The 19,649-nt window shown below is 40.5% G+C and overlaps 2 protein-coding genes across 10 annotated transcripts in view; one reads left to right on the top strand and one right to left on the bottom strand.

Moving 5' to 3' along the window:
- Nucleotides 1–9,367, bottom strand: part of cpeb3 (cytoplasmic polyadenylation element binding protein 3) — a 190,016-nt gene extending 180,649 nt beyond the window's left edge. For 4 of the 7 annotated variants that reach the window (XM_068052637.1, XM_068052640.1, XM_068052641.1 and 1 more), the window contains exons 1-2: nucleotides 7,568–7,665; nucleotides 6,607–7,373 (exon numbers count right to left, since the gene is read on the bottom strand). In XM_068052637.1, the coding sequence (XP_067908738.1) occupies nucleotides 6,607–7,362 (756 nt within the window). In that variant the 5' untranslated portion in view covers nucleotides 7,363–7,373; nucleotides 7,568–7,665. Of the gene's footprint in view, nucleotides 1–6,606; nucleotides 7,374–7,567; nucleotides 7,666–9,285 lie in introns of those variants that run through there. The other 3 variants (XM_068052638.1, XM_068052639.1, XM_068052643.1) reach the window with 3 other exon arrangements.
- Nucleotides 9,368–9,562: 195 nt separating this feature from the next.
- marchf5 (membrane-associated ring finger (C3HC4) 5) overlaps nucleotides 9,563–19,649 on the top strand; it is a 119,049-nt gene continuing 108,962 nt past the window's right edge. For 2 of the 3 annotated variants that reach the window (XM_068052636.1, XM_068052633.1), the window contains exon 1: nucleotides 9,571–9,983. In XM_068052636.1, the coding sequence (XP_067908737.1) occupies nucleotides 9,934–9,983 (50 nt within the window). In that variant the 5' untranslated portion in view covers nucleotides 9,571–9,933. Of the gene's footprint in view, nucleotides 9,984–19,649 lie in introns of all 3 variants that reach the window. The other variant, XM_068052635.1, reaches the window with a different exon arrangement.

The raw sequence follows: 19,649 nt of genomic DNA, 5'->3' as shown, positions 1-19,649 counted from the left end.
TCCATTGTGTCGTGTGGCACTGCCACCATGCTAAATGGGATAGATTCAGAACAGATCTAGCATCCACGAGGCACTGTAGGCCACCAGCAGAATTGCATTCAACCACAATCTGTAATCTCATGGTCCAGCATATCCCTCACTTGACCATTATCATGCCAGGGAATAAACCCTGGTTCAATGAGGAGTGTAGAAGAGCAAACCAGGAGCACAAAAAAAAGATGCCAACCTGGTGAAACTACAACACAGGATTACGAACATGCTAAACAGTTAAAACTATTCCAAAACCAATGGATTAGGCCATAGCTCTGCAGTCCTGCCACATCCAGAAGTGAATGGTGCTGGGGAATTAAACAACACGAGGAGGAGACTCCATGAACATCCCCATTCCCAATGATGGCAGAGCCCAGCACAGTAGTGCCAAAGACAAAGCTGAAGCATTTGCAACCATCTTCAGCCAGAAGTACCGAGTGGATGATCCAACTCAACCTCCTAAGGTCTGAACCAATGTTCCCTCTAAGCTGTTCAGACCCATACCAAAAGTTGCTGCAGACTTGCACAAGATAGCGCCCCTTTAAATTACTGCATTGGCACGCAAATAATTTTAAGGGACCAGGCACTTAAACAAATCTCTCATACACTACAAAAAAAAAGAGGGAAAGTTGTAAGAAAAGGCTGAGCGAACTGGACACAACAAAGGTTATAACCCTGACAACATCCAGATTGTAGTAAAGAGTTGTGTCCTAGAACTCGACACACCTCTAGCCAAGCTGCTCTTCTACAACTACAACATCCAAAATAGAAAATTGTCCTGGTACATCCTGCTCACAAAAAAGCAGGAGAAATCCAATACAGATAATTATGGTCCCAGCCTACACTGAATCAGCAAAGTGATGGAAGGTGTCATCGACAGTACTGACAAGTGGTAGTTGCTCACCAATAATCTAATCACCAATGCTATATTTGGGTAGCACAAGGACCACTTGGTTCCAGACCTCATTACAGCCTTGGTCTAAACATGGATAAAAGAGCTGAACTCCAGAGGTGAGGCGAGACTGACTGCCCTTGACATCAAGGCAGCATTTGACAGAGCATGGCATCAAGGAGCCCAAGTAAAACTGAAGTCAATGGGAATCGGGGAAGACTCTCCACTGGCTGATGTCATACCTAGCACAAAGGAAAATGGTTGTGGTTGTTGGAGGCCAATCATCTCAGTCCTGGGGCATCACTGCAGGAGTTCCTCAAGGTGGTGTCATAGGTCCAACCATCTTCAGCTGCTTGATCAATGATCTTCCTCCAACACAACATCAGAAGTAGGGATGCTCACTGATGATAGCACAGCATTCAGTACCATTCCTCACTGTTTTGATACTGAAGCAGTCCTCACCTGCCTGCAACAAGACCTGGACAACATACAGGTTTGGGCTGATAGATGACTGACAACATTCATGCCACATGTGCCAGGCATTTACCATCTCTAATAAGAGAATCTAACCACTTGATCTTCACATTCAATGGTATTACCATTGCTGAATCCCCCAACAAGCTGCAGGTCACCATTGATCAGAAATTTAACTGGACCAGTCATATAAATATCAGGGCTACAAGAGCAGGTCATAGGCTGGGTATTCTGCAGTGAGTAACTCCCCTCCTGACTCCCCAAAGCCTGTCCACAACCTATCTGCAAGGCACAAGTCAGGAGTATGATGGAATACCCTCCACTTGCCTGGATGAGTGCCGATCCAACAACACAAGAAGTTCAACACAATCCTGAACAAAGCAGGCACCTGATTGGCACCCCATCCACCAACTTAAACATTCACTCCCTGCACCTCCAGCACAGCATGACCGCAGTTTGTACCATCTACAAAATGCACTGCAGCAACGTGCTTCTTCAACGGCACCTCCCAAACCCACCACCTCTACCACCTGGAAGGACAAGGGCTGCAGGCACCTGGGAACGTCGCACACCATGCTGATTTGGAACAATATTAGCAGTCCTTCATCGCCATTGGGTCAACATCCTGGAATTCCCTATTTTATCGCATTGTGGGAGTGCTTACACCATACTCATTGTAGTAGATCAAGAAAGCAACTCACCATCACTTTCTCAAGGGCAATAAATGTTCACATCCGGTGAATGAATTTAAGAAAGTGTATGCAGAAAAGGCGAGAGAGAGAGGCATGAAAGAGACAAAGTGCAGAAGCAAGAATAGGAGGAAGGAAGAGAAAGAAGACAGGATGCACAAGAGGGGAAGGAAGAATATGCCAAAGAGTATAAGAATGAAGGAAGAGAAGATTATAATCTAGCTAGAGTGAGAAAGGGCACAGACAAGCATTCGACAGGGCAAGGAAGTGAATACAAAAGACACAGAAGACAAGGAAGAAAGTGGGGGTGGGGGGAGGAGGGATGGGGTGGGGTGAAACACTGAAGGGGAAAGGAGAGCGTGTAAAACAAATACAGCGCAGGAGTATGATAAAAAGAGAGCATGCTTACACAAGTTTGAGCAGCAGGAGGAGCAAGGGAGAGAGAAAGTACTTGCTGGAGAGCAGGAGAGATGTACACATATTCATTGAGAGAATAGTGTCAGCACATTTTGATGGCAAGGGACGAGCGTGTGAGCAGGAAAAGAGTGATGAATATAGTGGGGATGAGACCTAGCAGGCATGCGGAGGGAGGAAATGTGAATTCAGGGAATGTCGGCATACCAAGCACTTATGGGGAAAAGCGAAAGAGAATCCAAGTGAACAGAGGAGAAAGCAAGTGCGCAAGGGATTGCACAAGAAAGTTGCGAGGCAAAGAGGGATATGAAAATGTAGGGGTGCAAGAGAGCAACAGTGCAAAGGGGAAGGGGCTCGAGAGTGAGAGGAGGATGAGCTGCTGAAAGAGCAGGAAGAGGAACAGGAGCTGAGGGGATGAAACATAGCAGGGAGCTGGGTGGGGAAAGAGGTGGATGAGCAGCCAAGAGGAGGAGCTGAGGGTGCAACGCAGTGCCATGCTGAGGGGTTGGCTACATGTGCGCACCTGGGCTGGTGATTTTTGGGGGGTAGGGCACTGAATGGAAAGCACTGAGTAAGATGTGAAAGGAAGAGGAGAAATGTGAGGAAGAGTCAAGGCATGTTCGGGACAGGATTTCAAGTGCATAACTGGAAGCAAACCAAAAAAGTTATACTGAAGGGCTTGGTTTCAAGTTATCTTGCCATGCTGTTCCTATAATTACAGTGTGAATATCTGAATAAATTATCTTTTTTTTTTACAAGAAATGCTCATGGTTTTTTCCCCCACAATATACTAATTTGTTTTGACTCTTCCGTTTTAAATTCTTAAGCAGTCCTGTCTTAAAGATTTACAATGCAGTCAGATAACAGTTACTACTGTGTTTTACTGACACCCTATGGGAAGATAAAGTTTCATTAGAAAGGGTACAAGAAAAAGCAGCACAACTGATTTTAAAGTGAATCAATTGAATATGTGGAAGTTGCGGCAAGGGAATAGGCGCAGGAGGTGGATGTGCAGAAAAACTTTGGCGTTGGGGCCTGATAAGCAAAAGTTTGTCAGTTTGCTCTTTTTCTCCAGCCCCCTCCCCCATAAAGTTGTTCTACTCTGCATCCCTGTAACTACCAGATCTTAAAACCCCCTTAATTCAGCCAGACTCTTCCCTCCTCCACTATGCTCCATAGTTCCCTCAGTTCGGCTAGGCCCCAGGATCCTCCCTTCCCAGATCATCTCTCAATCCAAGATCCCCTTGGATCGTTTTGCCAGTTATCCCAAATTGTAAGACCTCCCAAATGTTCCTAGAGCCTCCTTTTTCAGTATTACTGGAACCTACATCAAAATACAGAAGTTCCCAAGACCCCAACTCAGTATTCTAGACCCTTGGCCCACTTGGCCATTGCTTTTCGGCAGAGTCATGCCCAATTAATTCAGCTATTAGTACTACTTAGGGTAACATCCCTAGTTACACAAAACTTGAGTCACTGAGTAACAGAGAGAAAGATGCATTCATGTATATATGCATGGATGAGGTGACAAAGTTAAGTTTGCGATCAGATGTGCGGGGCATGCATTTCCCACCTACAAAAGTTTACTTCCTGTAGTCACCATTTTAAATCATGATTTTGTTGTCAACCCTTTTACATTGTAAATTGCTATGTCAACATTTCGCATTCAATTTTGCTGCCACCTGTCCCTGTGTTGTTGCAGGCTGTAGTCACTAGGTGGTTTTGCGGAGCAGGTTTTCTAATCTGGTGGCCAACTCCATCACCTCCTTGTATATTAAAACCTTTATATTCAACTGATTGAGCGACTATATATAATACACACCCAGGTATAAAAAAAATTAAATTCCTACAATTCTAATCTTTCACTCAAATAATATTCATAACCACTCAATGAATGTCATTTAATGTTTTTAAACTTACTCAGATTTTTTTTGGGTGGCACATATACGTCACTACACCATACTTCACATTACAAAGAATCCATGTACTTCTTCTGATTGGTCACCTCTAATGGACCTTCTCCATAGCACACTATAGCAACTATACCTGATTTAATCCAGTCATTCAGATCCAGTTCTAAGAGGAACACTCTTGCAGTAAATGCCCTGAATTACAGAGTCCCATTTATCAGGACAATGCTCTGAACCAGATTAAAACAATTTTAGCACCCCTTAGGTTAATTCTACATCTACTACATTAAGTTGTATCATTTTTATAAATATGAATATTTGATTACATCAATAATTGAATGATCATTCACCTATAGGGTGCTTGACAAAAATCTTAATTTTGCACAATATTATGATGTATTTCAACACATATACATAAGAATACATAGGTTTTTAATTGCAGAATGGATTACCACAGTGAATACGAAACAGCAAATTAGGCCTTGCACTGCATTTCTTAATTACAAAAATTAATCAGCGTGTGGTAAACTTCCACACAGCTGTAACAATGATACATGGTCTCCATTTCCTCATCCTCCATTTCACAACACTGAGCAGAACAGGCTTTGTACATCAACACTTACGGTTTAACACTACTTACTGATGTGCAATTCTCAGTGAAAAATGTAACCATGACTTGCATTTCAGGTGTCCATGATAGAATATAGTGAAGGTTACAATAACATTGAGAATTTATTAAGGTCACATACATAACAAAAATCCACCACCACAGACCATATGAACTGTATCAGTATTATTCCAAGGCTTGCTATTGCAAAACTGAACATTGCTGAACCACTCGTTTCCAGTGTTCACAGACTGATTTTATAATAAAACTGAATATATGAAATCTAATGATAAAAATAGATGTCTAGCATTCTGCCACATCACAAAGATCATATGCAAGCCATGAAACATATCTCTATATAGGAATTAAGAATGTGCTTTGTCAATAGATTACATTTTACCACAAATAGAAAAGTCCCTAAGTAATAGTTGATTTTTATTTATTATGATTGTTTGGGTATAGTGATATAACATCACATCCCTGGAGCCACTTAAATTGTTCTTGTCCTGCTGCATGCTCCATTAACAAGGGTAGGCAAAGCAGAATTTAACTTTCTTGTTCAGATTCTGCGCAATGGTGCAGGTTGTCAATATATCGCCAATTTGCCATTAATTTCAAGACTTGGATTGTCTATAAAGCATTTATTTGTACTAAAAGATTTTGTCCCATTTAACTTCTGTTGTGTCACTTTAAAAAATGCAGAAAGCTGAAAATTGGAATATGTACACAAGGACAGTTATAAGATACACAGCTCCAATAATCAAAGGGGGAAAATAAATAAAGGGACCACTTACATATTTTTAAAAGCTCAGTTTAATGCTGAGTAGTTCTCTTCTGCTCTGCAAATATTTACAGTAAATACGAGATATGTACCATAGAAATGACTGTACATTTCTGCTTTAAAGCAATTGGCAATGGCATAGTATATGGCAACACTTTGCTCCACCTCTAAAATGTTTAACGTCAAAACAGTTGCCCAAACAAAGCGGCCTCAAAAAGATGAAGGGCAAGTTATCCCAATAATGCTAAATTTAACAATTAGGTATAAAAACCGCTGTTCAGATTCTTCAATAATTGTACGTTTTCTCACCACTGGGGAGGCCCACTGGATGACGTTTTTATCTATCTTCAATGATACTTTTTAATGTATATTTATATATCCAGTTGAATACATTTCTATCTGGTCAATACATAACGGCAGGGAAAATCCCAATTTTACCGTTGAAGCAAAAATTATACGGCAACGCAATGAAAATGTTGTATAAATTAAACTAGTAATGAGGCCAGCTGGGCCCACTGCTTTCAGCCAATTTCTTTTGTTTTTTTTTGGGGGGGGGGGGGGGTTGGTGGTGGTCTACCGAGTTCTTGGTGTGAAGAGTGACAAGGACATGATCTATTATTCTCATCTACTGAAAACGTATTTAGGCTGAACGGTGTAAATGGCTCGCCGAAAATAACAGATGTGATGTTTTCACTGCAATGTCATGTCCCATTAAAGATGGTACATACAACATGGCTGTGAAGGTCATGTCCTACTGCGTCTTTTGTACATTCGGTATGAATGAAATATTCGAAGGAGGATTGCTGTACCTGAAATTGTAACATGCCGTTGCTGTTGTCCGTCCGAAAGGCGTTGTCGTCCATCCAAGACTTGGGAGTTAGTGTGGGTGCAGTTCGAGGGAATTTAGGAGGGGCGATCACATTGCTGGAAAAGGGTTTCTTTAGCGGAGAGATAGGGTTGAGGGGGGAAGGCATCCCAACGGCTCGCCGGGGATCCCTGGCTTGCAGCCCGCTCCAAGGGTTGGGGGCAGTGCTCCAGGTCGTATTCTGATGGTTGTTCCAAGCCGAGGAGGGCTTGCTTGTCATGATGGGCTGGTGGCTGTAGGCGCTGCGCTGGGCGAAGGGAGCTTGTGGGCTGACGGGCGATCTCCTCTGCGGCTGCTGCTGGGCTTGTTGATGGTGCTGCGTCTGTTGAGCCAGACCGATCTGGGGCGAGTAAGTGCCACCGAAAACCGGGTTGACGTGAGTGAAATTTTGGAACAGCATCGTCCCGTTGACGGGCGGGATCCCTTGGAAAAAGCTATCATCTGCGGTGTTGGTGGTGCCAGTCGACCACGTACTGAACGAAGGGGACAAGGAGGTACCAGGCTCCTGGGGTTGAAAGCTCAAGCCGGGCAAAATTGGCGATTCCATCTGCGATTTCTCTTTATTCTGGGCAGAAACTGGGGTGTTTATACTCACGGAGATCTCTTCTGATTTGGGGGTTTCTGCGGCTTCGGTGCTTTGCTCTGACCTTGGTGAAAGCTGCTGGGGGTTGCTTTTGTCCATCAGTAAATCATCCTGCATGGTTTGCGTAGCTGAAACAGGAAAAAACAAAGACGCGTTATTAGCTGTGTTCTGGTACTTCACCGCTGGCGAAAATCCTGTATTATTGCTAGGTGACTGTAAAGCAAATCTGTAATCCCCCATTTAGCAGAGGGGTGGTGAGGTGAGGGGGAGGGGGAAGCAATATTAAGTTCTTCTCTTTTTAAAGAATGAGTAGCAGCTTCACCCTTTCGTGTTCTGGTTTCCCCTCAGAATGAGAGATTTGGGTTGCGGGCACAGATATTCACCAATTTCGCCACGTCTTTCTTTACACCGGAACTTCAGCTCTCACCCGCAATGTGAAACTGATTCTTGTTCCTGTTCAAGAGCTTTCAAAGCCTTTGCTAATTTACATACGTCAATAAATAGTGCTGCGTCCTTCAGAAGGTTAAAATGTATTTTAATTTAAAAAAAATTAACAAGACCTAATATTAAATTTACTGTCCAGCGGCGTCCAACCAATGTATTTTTGCCACTGAAGCATAGTCAATCTAAAACAAATATCTGGTGCTCCAGTTATGTACACAAGACTGCATTTTATTTAAAGTCCAGAATTCACTAGAAGGGCGAGATGAACAAACAGCATCCTGCCTAATTTAAGTAATCAACCTGTTTGTCATGAAATTATCTTCAAACGTAAAAATGAATCGATGATTCATTTAAAACACGATTTTATTACAAAAGGCGGGTTAAACCACCCTTAAAGTAGAAAAACCACATTTGACGCGTAACTTGTGACCTTGTCCATTTTTTCGCGTCTGCAATATTGTTGACACCAATTATGTTTCTAGTACCGAGCACAATGACATCTTAAAATATCCCGAAAGCTCTTGTTGATTTCTCTTTTCTCGTGAAATGCATTTATGCCATTTATCCACAATAACTAATGCTTTATTTCATAAAATGGCTTCTTGGCTTGCCTGTTATTGTAAGCCAAACGACGATTGGACAACTCATAATTCTACTTTCTAACAGACAAATTAAGGGAGAAAAAAGACTGACACAAAAGTGACATCTGCAATACTATAAATCGTTTTATGATCCACATGTAACGAATTCGATTCAAGGCTTTAATCTGAGTTATGCAAGCCAAAAAATTTAAATATACCCAGGTTAACATATGTTAAGTTTGCACGTGCATTTTAACAAAGCAATTAATTCGGTTGTCACCAAATCCAGACCCTCAAGGTCATAGTCAGCACGTATCCATTCATGTCATGTACTGCAAGTTTCATTTTTATATGGCAACATTGGGATTTAAAAACAAAACGTAGAAGAGATGGCGAGCGTTCACCAAAAAATGGAGTATTATTGTATGTATATATTTATTTTAAACACAATATAGGAAAAATAATGGGGTTCTCTCAAACTGAAACGCGCGTAAATGCCAAATATTCTTTCAAAAGAATGTATTATCTAAACATATAGTTAAACAAGGTTGCTTTTCTAGTAATAAAGGAATGCAAAACGGACCCGTTTTGATAAGTAAATGAGTTAAGATATCAATTTAAATTAATCAACCAATCTAAACAATCAAATTATATATGAAAAATACTAAATGTATTAACCAATGACAACCGCCTTGATTTGTCCTTTAGTCAAGCTGTTACAGCATTGTTTGAGAATGGAAAGGTCAATTTGGGCCTTTGCAATGGTCAAGGTCACAAGAAACGTATCTATTGTCAATAATGCACTTAATGACATGATTGATTTGTTCTGTTAGAATAATGGAAAGTTAAAACGTACGACATTTCTTAATTTCTTGCGCGCGACAGTTAACATCTGGTTCATACAACCTTCTATTTACATAGATTTCATGATGTTTCATCCTTTAAAATTAATTCTGGATTTAACAGTCGTGTTCTTATGGATTCCCAATCTTGGCTTGAAACCCAAAAACGTTACCTTAGTGTGAACCTTAGAAATAGTTTGTAAAAAAAAATGTGCCAATTCCGTTCTGGAACGCTTTATCCAACAAGCCATAGACCAAGCAAAACCAGACTGGAGGATCCCACTCGTGCGCGTGCACAGGTGAATGCTACAAAGCGGTGCATGGCGGCAATTGCAGTTCTCGCCGATCCCCACTGGTGCCACCGCGGACTGGGTTAGGAGGGGACCGGAACTACATCTCCCAGCATGCCCTGCGAGCCGGTTTCCTCCGCAGTGCGTGCGGCGGAGCGCACACTTCCGGCTGGCTCAGCGCTATTATTACCTCACAGTCGGTCAATGGAGGCTGCAGCTCCAAAGTGGTAAATTGTGTTTTGAAGCAAACACACGTTTTTAAAAAATCGGCGCATTTTACACAAGGGAGGAAAAACCACAAGTTTAATGGGTGATCGCCCCTGGTGCTGTAGGTTAAGAGCGTTCTTCCTGACGCGGTTCCTCAGCCTGCCCTCGGGGTTTGTTTGCACCGGGGGTTTCTTTTTGTTCGCTGAAACATCCCCAGTAGATCGCGGTGTGGTTTAGGCCACAAGCGAGGCCTAGTTCAACCCTTTACATGAACCTCCTTAAATAAACGAGTGGACGCAAATAAAGGGGGTGGATTCCTGGAAAATGTCAGGCGGTGCGGATCTCACGGCTGTTTCAGTGCAACCGCTTGATAGGTGAGTAGTAGTTGGCATGAAGCAAGTGATTCAGTTACCTGCGGCCCAGGGCCTTGTTATATTCGCTGACTTTTCCGGTTTTCAAGGGATTTTTCACTCTGATCTTGTTAGGCAGCACCTCGGGTATTAGGAGGTTTAACTATGCATTTTGGATTGTGATCAGTGGCTTTATGCTGGTTAATATAATGCTTTTGGTCTTGGAAGGTATTTTTATCTTATTAGTTGATCACTCGTGGCTTTGTTCCCTGACTAAAACAACTAAACCTGCAAGTGCTGAAAGTATTATTTTTGTCTTGCGCTATGTATTTTATGATTTTGTTAAAACTTCAATAATCAATAGAAATAAAATGGAATTTATATTCTGTTTATGATTGTAGTAGTAGGCCCTTGACCGAATAGTATTGTATAGGTCATGGGTTAATACTTGGGAGTTGGTAATCTTAAAAACTTGTAAACAATTGGTACTGTCCAGTGTCATTTTGTAACTCTTTGAGGGAAACAATTTTTTTTCATACTCGTGATATAGATATTTATGAAGAGGATAAAACAGAACTTCTGTTAGTTTACATTTTAAAATAGATTTGTAGAGTTTTGTTTCCATTAAGATATTTGATACTTAATTTGGGAACCTTATTGTCCAATAAATTATACGCAATATACATGTACTTTCAATAGTACATTAGAGTGCAATTTTCATTAAATATGTGGATAACTCTTTGCCATCAGTTATGATACTAAAAATAAGTCATACATCATTTGAAAGTTTAACAAGTGTATTGAAGTGTTAAATGTGTTGATGCCAGTAGTTTGATGAAATGATGGAGATATTTTGGTGAATTTGGTAAAGCCAAGATATAATTTGCACACTAGTTTGATCAGTCTAATTTTCATGGGATAATTGATCAAAACTCCATTTAAAAGAAAATTGTTGTGTAGTTTTGTAAATTTTGGTTCTAATGCTAGTAATGCATGATTAAAAATTGTTTTTGCTTTTCAGTTACAGTGTGGATGTTTCAATTCAACAGTTCATGACTTTCCACAGCAAGAAAATCTTGTTTTTTCATAGTTTACAAACCAAACACGCACACAAAATTACAAATCAATTAATTGGCCTTTTATGCAAGTTATTATTGATGGCTCTTTGTGTTCAAATTGGCTGAAGTGTTTGCCTATGCAACAAGAGTGACTATACTTCAAAGTTAATTGGTTGTCAAATGTTTTGGGAAATTCTGGGAATGTGATGAGCACTATATAAATGCAATTTAACTTTATTATTTTCACTGTTTCAAGGACGTTTGTTCCTGTTTTCCATTTGGGCAGTTAACTATTTAAGTATGGTTGTTTAGCTCAACATAGAGAGAAATTAAGTGATTATATTGGAAATTGCTAGCAATTTTCCATGTAATGAGTTGCCAGTTTCTATGGTGATGAGGGGAGCCACACACTCATTTGGCGTCGCCCCACACAGGTTTCATGTATCTCTTTTTGGTCAGTTACAGAAACTGGTGGAAGCTTCGATCTATAGGAGTTTATAGCACGGAAAGAGGCCATTCAGTTCGTAGTCTGCCAGCTGTTGGTTAGAGCAATCAAAAATGAATCCCACTGCCCCATCCTCACCCTTTGTATTGGTAGTGGAGGCATTAATTCAAGATTATCAAAAGAACAAAGGGGATGGTAAGGAGAATTTTTTTATGCAGCGGGTTGTATGGAATACCCTAATCAGAAACGGTGATGACAGAATCAATAAAAGACAAGTTTTAAAAGGGTTTGAGAAAAGGCTAGAGAAAGTGGATAGCTCTTTCGAAGAGCTAGCAAATGCCAGATGGACCAAATGGCAGCACCTGCTCTGGAAAAATTCTCCTACTTATGCTATGATTTTGGGTTTTTCACTAAAATAATGATTATTATGAGTATTATAAACATTGACATGTCTGGAAAGGCTGGACTGTTAAGTTTGGAACGAGGTTCTGAGCCGAAGTACTTGACTTAAAGTAGAATCTTTTAATTTTTCAGAAATATTCAGGATGATAGAGATGCAAAGTATTTTAAATGATAGCAAGTTTTATAAGTAAATTAATATTTGGGAGCACTTTGAAGCGAAATTAATTGTTGGTGGCTGGAGGTTGCATGTGTGTATTTTCTTAAATATTCCAGCTTTTCTCAATGTCATGTTTAAGGTGGCCAACTCCATACTTTTGTCACTTTTTGCATTACAACTGGCTGCTAAAAGGTGTACAAGAGACTTGAGTTTAATTAGTTTTCCTTGTCCCTTCTGTGTTTTCTCTCTCCTTCCTTCGTTTTTGGACAGGCCAAGGTGAAATAGCTTGCCATTTGTTGGAGGCGGATGTCCCTAATGGAAATCTTGCGTTCGGGATCCTACTCTGGGACATTGAGGACCTGGGATGGAGAAGATTGGACAGAGCTATTAATGGCTCCTAAGCCACTTTAGAGGCAACTGGGCTGTCTGTCCATTGATAGGTCTGGAGGAAAATAGTTTCCATCTTTATTTGAAGCACCAGAGGGAGGTTACAGCACTTTTTTACTATTTAAAGGGGCTGCCCCATAACTTCTGACTAATTGCTAGTGTGGCACACACAGTGATCATTGACCACCTTGTACGTGGGGGAGAGTGGGCTGGTGAGCAGACTGGAGGACCTGCTTGTGGTTTTATCCTTGGACTAGGTCAAAACTGCCACTCAGGACGGCACAGTGGCGCAGTGGTTAGCACCGCAGCCTCACAGCTCCAGGGACCCGGGTTCGATTCCGGGTACTGCCTGTGTGGAGTTTGCAAGTTCTCCCTGTGTCTGCGTGGGTCTTTGTAATGGTCAGTCCAAAATATTTCTTCCTGCCTTAAGTGACTGGTGACTTGTCATTTTGGGAATTGCAGAATCAACTTTTGTCCTGTGGATTGGTGTGTTGCCACTGGGCTAATTTAGACTAACTCAAAGTGAAAGTTATTAGATAATATATGGTACAAGGGTGGGATGCATTAACCTAAAATATATGATAAAATTAGCATTTTAAGATGGTGGAGGTTTTCCATTAAATGTAACTTAAAATTCATGATTTTCCCCCATGATTTTTCACCAGTGTCTTGTCATGTGAGTGAATTTCCAAATTTAAAATTTATCAGGGTCCTTTATGTAAATTATAATCATGTCACACTTTGACATTGTATTCCACAGTAGGTTATCTTGCACAATCACTGCTAATTTTTTGGTATCATTGTTAACAGTAAATGTCCACCAAACATTATACCAACAGTGGTTTCACTAATTGGTGCTGTGGAGTTCAGCAGTTGCTGTCTCTCAAACTGTAGCTTCCCATACCTAGCAACAACCTGTTTTGTACATTCTCAATTGCTGTAATGTCCTTTCTGTAATGGAGCACACATACTGCACAGTGTGCTTTCAAGGTGGTGAAACCCTTTTTTTTTGTACAAATATATTATTACTTCATGTATCCAATACTCTCATTTATATAAAAACAAATGCAAATTACTGTGGATGCTGGAAATCTAAAATAAAAACAGAAAATGCTGGAAATACTCAGCAGGTCTGGCAGCATTATCCATTTGCTATTTCTCTTGCTGAATGTCAACTAAGTTTCTATCCAGCTGTTACATTTTCTCATGTCATAGGCCTGAATCTTTGAAACAAGCCTTTATCGAAGGCCTTATGAAAATTGATGTGCACTACAACTGCATTTCCTTTTTTTCAGTTGGTCACTTCAAAACACATTCTTTAAGCATAACCTGCATTTAATAAATCTATGTTGTCTGGGCTTGATTAACCCATGCATTTCTAAATGCTTACTAATTTCCGCTCGCATTATGGATGCTCAGAGTTTGATACTGTACTAAATGGTGTATCATTGTCCATTTCATCCTTTGCTCCCTTGTTGAGTAAAGGTATTATATTAATTTACTCTCCAGTCATCTAATAGTACAAATTGAAGATTTTAAGGAAGATTATGAAGTTTTGGTTGAAAGCTCTGCTATCTGTTGACTTTCAACAACTTAATGTGTACACCACCAGGACCTGCGTTCTGGTAATTTTTCTCTCAATCATTTTTTTTTCCTGCTGTTAACACTAACAATTGTACTGCATCTGCTTTGGTACACTTAAAATCTCACTTCCATCAAAAAAATGCAAAGTAATGTCTCCGCTATACCCTGATCCTCAACAATTAGACTCTCTCTTTCATCCTTGAATGGTCCTAATCTCTCTCTCACCTGTTTTTATGTGCTTATTGTTACAAGTGTTTCAATTTCCGGGGTAAATTTTGAAGTTTTGTGTTTCAAAACTGAAAAGATTCCATAGATGCTGGAACTTTGTGTGTGTTTATTTTAAGGGAGGTCACCCGAAGGTTTTTGGACTAAGCTTGAAAACAAGCAATTACTGGAAGGCACCTGTCTGCAGATAATTATCCAGCAGGGGTTGTTTTTGACTTGGGAGGTGTTTACGAAGAAGTGACAGGTCAAGATTTATAGAGATCAGGAGGTTTGATTTCTGGAATGTTTTGGATTTCACCTTTTGAATTGTTAGAAAAGGCACTTGGGGATGAACAGTGGTTTGACAAGGAGTTGGAGAAAACGTGCCAAGAAGAACAAACCACCCCAACTCTGTCTTCCAGCAGTTTGGAAAAAGCCTGCCAGTTTTCCATCTCTCGCAACTAAGAGGCAAGTGTAAGAAGCAGACTAAACTGTTGCTGCATTTCTCCTGTAAAGCCTGTGCCTGAAACCTCTGTTGCTGCATTTCCTGGACGTCTACTGATTATCAACGCTGCCTATGGTAGGAAGATGCCAGTGTCAGCCATCTATACTCATTTGGGGCGCCAAACCAAAACAAAGGACATCTTTCGATATCTTCTCGTTCTTCTTCAAGAACTAACAAGTATTTAATCCAAATGTTTTTTTTGTCTTTTTGTAATAGAGCTCTATCCCTTTATTTTTCTGGTTAACCTGTGTGTGTGGTGTGTGTGTGTGGTGTGTGTGTGGTGTGTGTGGTGTGTGTGGTGTGTGTGTGTGTGGTGTGTGTGTGTGTGTGGTGTGTGTGGTGTGTGTGTGGTGTGTGTGTGTGTGGTGTGTGTGTGTGTGTGTGTGTGGTGTGTGTGTGTGTGGTGTGTGTGTGTGTGTTGTGTGTGGTGTGTGTTGTGTGTGGTGTGTGTGTGTGTGGTGTGTGTGTGTGTGGTGTGTGTGGTGTGTGTGTGTGTGTGTTGTGTGTGTGTGTGTTGTGTGTGTGTGTGTTGTGTGTGTGTGTGTTGTGTGTGTGTGTGGTGTGTGTGTGTGGCTAAGGCAAAAAGGGAACTTTAATATTTCAATCTGTGTGTTTATGCTTTACTTCGTTACTGGTTAAGACTTGTTTTATAATCTGATAATTTTGTTATTTATTTAAAGAAACCTGGTTGGTGTGTTTTATTCTGGAATAAAAATAGTGTACGATTGACTGTATTGGTAAGTGGGGAAAAAATTTAAATATATGTTGTGACCTGTGGAGAAGTGGGACGAAAATAAACAGTGCACTCCTCCCGCCTCGGTTGTAAGATCATAAAATTCTTGCATTTTTCTTTTATATTATTTACTGATCTTTTCATAGTCCTTTTAAGCCACTCTGATCTCCTTTTTCGCCTCCCCTGTACAGTTTCTTTATTTCTCGTTATCATCATTATGGAAATTTATTGTAAAGGTTCACGACAATGCAAGTGACATGGTCTTCTGGAGGCTGGCAGTTCCACAGCAGCTCTTAAGTTGATTTGAAGTCATAGTCGCTGCTGCTTGTTATGGAATCACAAAAGAATGAATGTGGACACTCCCTGTTAGTAATGCCACTGAACCAGCTTAGCAAAGTGGCAAACCCTACTTAAAGCTCAGTAAGAAGCAAGTAAATTGGATATTTTTACTAAACTGTCAAAGGACTGTTATTTCCATATTTTAAGTAAAAGGTTCTTTGATGATTCAACAAGTTTACGCAGCGAATGCCTGAGCCACGCAGACCAGAAAGGTTTAAAGATTTAAAGTGATTGGCAAAAGAATCAAAGGTGACATGAGGAAGAACCTTTTTTTACGCAGTGAGTGGTTACAATCTGGAATGCACTGCCTGAAAAGGTGGTGGAGGCAGATTCAGTCATGCCTTTCAAAAAGGAATTGGATAAGCACCTGACGGGACAAAATTCCAGGGCTGCAGGGAAAGGGTAGAGGAGTGAGACTAGCTAAATTGCTCTTGCAGAGAGCTGGTGTGGGTTTGTTGAGCTGAATGGCCTCCATCTGTGCTGTAACCATTCTGTGATTCTAATCTGTTCAGTCCCTTTGGATTGAAGTTGGGTTAGGCTCAATGAATTTAGGAGAGGAAAATTGGCCAGGGTGCCTTCTCCAGTGAACCCTGCTGGAAGTACTTTTATATGGACGCGAAGTGAGGAAAGCTCAGCTGTGGTTCCAACTAAGAACCCAGCCAGAAAGCCTGGTGTCAGTTGTACGATGCTAGACACTTGAGAGAGGTATTAGAGGGTAACTGTTGTCCTTGAAGCTGCATCACAGCAAAGATTTAAGATGCAAGAGAGGAATTCAGAAAATTTGGTGAAAAAGAGTAATTTGGGCCAGAAGTACTTTTGTAGACTTTCCTTACCTTTAACATGAGAACAGTTGTAGTTTTAAAATTGCACTTTTGGTTGTCCCTTTTTTTTTAAAAGAAAAGCATGCAACTGCATAACCTTCAGGTTTCACATTGCTAAGTTCTAATAAAATTGGGAGCTGATGCAGCTTTAAATCATTGCTGCTTATGTATTCTAAAACAGTACTGTAATGTCAAAACTTCATAAGTAGAAGTTGCAGGCATATTTATTTGTATAAACCACTTGCTGTTTATTCAATAGTTAAGTAATTTAGTTGACTGTAGTTGCCATGCATCATAAGTTATCTTGTTTTTAGATGCTATGCACATAGACATTTGTGAGCCAAAATTTGGATGAATTGAATTAATTTCAAACCATCACTGTCTTTGGATGCAATTTAAGAAATGGTTCTTGGTTAAAACTATTTATAATGCTTCTCATTTAAAAGATTAACCAAAAAAAGTTTCTGTTTCCCTTTTCTGGCCAGGTGAAAAAGACTGTATTGGGCAGTAAAATTTTGTACAGCTAGTATTAGTATGAATAATTTTCTTATGCAAGTTTTATTTTTTTACAAGGCAAATTTTCCTCCTCTTCAGGTGTCCTGTACTAACCTGGCTGAGGTATAGTAAAACCGGTAAAACTCACCCAGTGAGTGTGGGGTTCCTCACACAGAAACATTGATAATAGGTGAGCTGTGGCTAGCATTCATACTTCCTGTCCTCTAGGCTAGACACTAATGTTGTGCTTGTTACAATGCAAAGCACTCTTAAAATTCTTGCTGCTTCTGGCCTGCTAGAATTGTAATCTTCTGCTTTTTGATGGTTTCTGAAGTCTCCCTTTTGATATTGAAAGCAGTTCCCAGGATGTTGCTCGGCAAATTTCAGATTTATTAAATGGTTCCTCAAATTTCTGAATGCTGTCAATCTCAAGTCACTGTTGTTATCAAAGTCTCAGGATTCTTTAGAGTTGGTTGTTGTCATAATTGTCTTTTTTTGTGAAGGCGTTTGGGAATATTTCTTCATTGCATTCTTGGTTGGCTAACATGTGAAAGAGTTTTAAGTTTAGGTGTGTGTGTGTGTTGGTATTTATGAATTAAGCTACCATGCAACTATCACCAAAACTGGAATTTCCATTGCTGCCAATTTCTCCATGGAATGTAGTTCATTGGAAAGATATCTTTTGTTACCTAATGCACTCCTGGCCAGCCTCCCACATTCCATCCTCTGTAAACTTGAGGTCATCAAAACTCTGCTGCCCATGTCCTATCTCGCACCAAATCTTATTCACCTATTAACCTTACTGACTTGCCCTGGCTCCCAGTTAAGCAACGCCTCAGTTTTTAAATTCTTACCCTTGTTTTCAAACCCCTCCATGTCATCGTCCCTCCCTATCTCTGTAACCTCCTCCAGCCCCACAATCCTCCGAGATATCTGTGCTCCTCTAATTTCGGTATCTTCAGCATCCCCCCACCATTGGTGGCCGTACCTTCAGCTGCCCAGGCCCTAAGCTCTGGAATTCTGTACCTATACTTCTCCGCCTCTCTATCTTGCTTTCTTCCTTTAAGATACTGCTTAAAACCTACCTCTTTGACTAAACTTTTGGTCATCTGTGCAATATCTCCTTAAGTGGTGTGGTGAAGCGCATTGGGCATTAAATTAAGTTGAAGGCGCTATATAATTACAGTTGTTAATGTACTTCAGACAAAAAGCTAATAATATAAGAAATAGCATGCAAAATTACTTTGGGGAAGCAAAACTCTTATGGTATTTTCTGCTAATAGAGCTGGTTTCTGGTTTTGACTTCAACAAAGTTACATTGTCAATTTTAGGAATGTAAAGAAAGCAACGTGATTGTGTTTTTTATGGTGAAATGTTTATTTCGTGGTAATATTTTTAGTTCTTAAATTATATTTTCACTAGGTTAGATTTATTCATGTTCCATTTTGTATGTTCTCCTGTGTGGACTGCAACAAAGGCTAAAGAGCTCAACAAGATAGATGAGTTGACGGCACAAATAGAAATGAATGAGTATGATTTGATAGTTATTACAGAAACGTGGTTGCAGGGTGACCAAGGCTGGGAACTCAATGTTCAAGGGTATTCGACGTTCTGGAAAAATAGGCAAAAAGGAAAAGGAGGTGGGGTAGCTTTGTTAATAAAGGAAGGATCAGTGCGGTGATAAGTAGTGATATAGATGCAAGAGATCGTGATGTGGAATCAGTTTGGGTGGAAATAAGGAATAGCAAGGGGAAGAAATCACGGGTGGGAGTCGTCTATAGGCCCTCGAAGAGTTGCCTCACTAGGCCAAAGTATAAATCGGGAAATAACAGAGGCGTGTAAAAAGGGCATTACAATTGTCATGGGTGATTTTAATCTGCATATTGGCAGAGGTAACATGGAAGACAAATTTGTGGAGGTCATGAAGTCATAAGAGCTAGGAGCAGGAGTAGGCAATTCAGCCCCTCGAGCCTGCTCCGCCATTGAATACGATCATGGCTGATCTCATCTCGGCCTCAAATCCACTTTCTTGCCTGTTCTCCATAACCCTTCAACCCTTTACTAATTAAAAATCTGTCTATCTCCTCAAATTTATTCAATGTCCCAGCATCCGCTGCACTCTGGGGTAGTGAATTTCACAGACTCACGACCCTTTGAGAGAAGTAATTTCTCCTCATCTCTGTTTTAATTCTGCTACCCCTTATCCTAAAATTATGACCTCTCGTTCTAGATTACCTCACCAGAGGAAACATCCTCTTTACGTCTACTTTGTCAATCCCCTTAATCATCTTGTATACCTCAATTAGATCTCCTCTCATTCTTCTAAACTCCAGAGAGTAAAGGCCTAAACTGCTCAATCTCTCTTCATAAGACAAACCCCTCATCCCTGGAATCAATCTAGTGAAGCTCCTCTGAATTGCCTCCAATACATCCCTCCTCAAGTATGGGGACCAAAACTGTACGCAATACTCCAGGTGCGGTCTCACTAATGCCTTGTACAGTTGTAGCAATACTTCCCTACTTTTATATTCTATTTCTTGAACAATAAGTGCCAAAATTC

This window comes from Heterodontus francisci, chromosome 20 (genome assembly GCF_036365525.1).
Source record: "Heterodontus francisci isolate sHetFra1 chromosome 20, sHetFra1.hap1, whole genome shotgun sequence".
In the NCBI taxonomy this organism is placed as follows: Eukaryota; Metazoa; Chordata; class Chondrichthyes; order Heterodontiformes; family Heterodontidae; genus Heterodontus; species Heterodontus francisci.
Note: the sequence above shows the minus strand (reverse complement) of the source record. Positions and strands in the feature narration are given on the sequence as shown.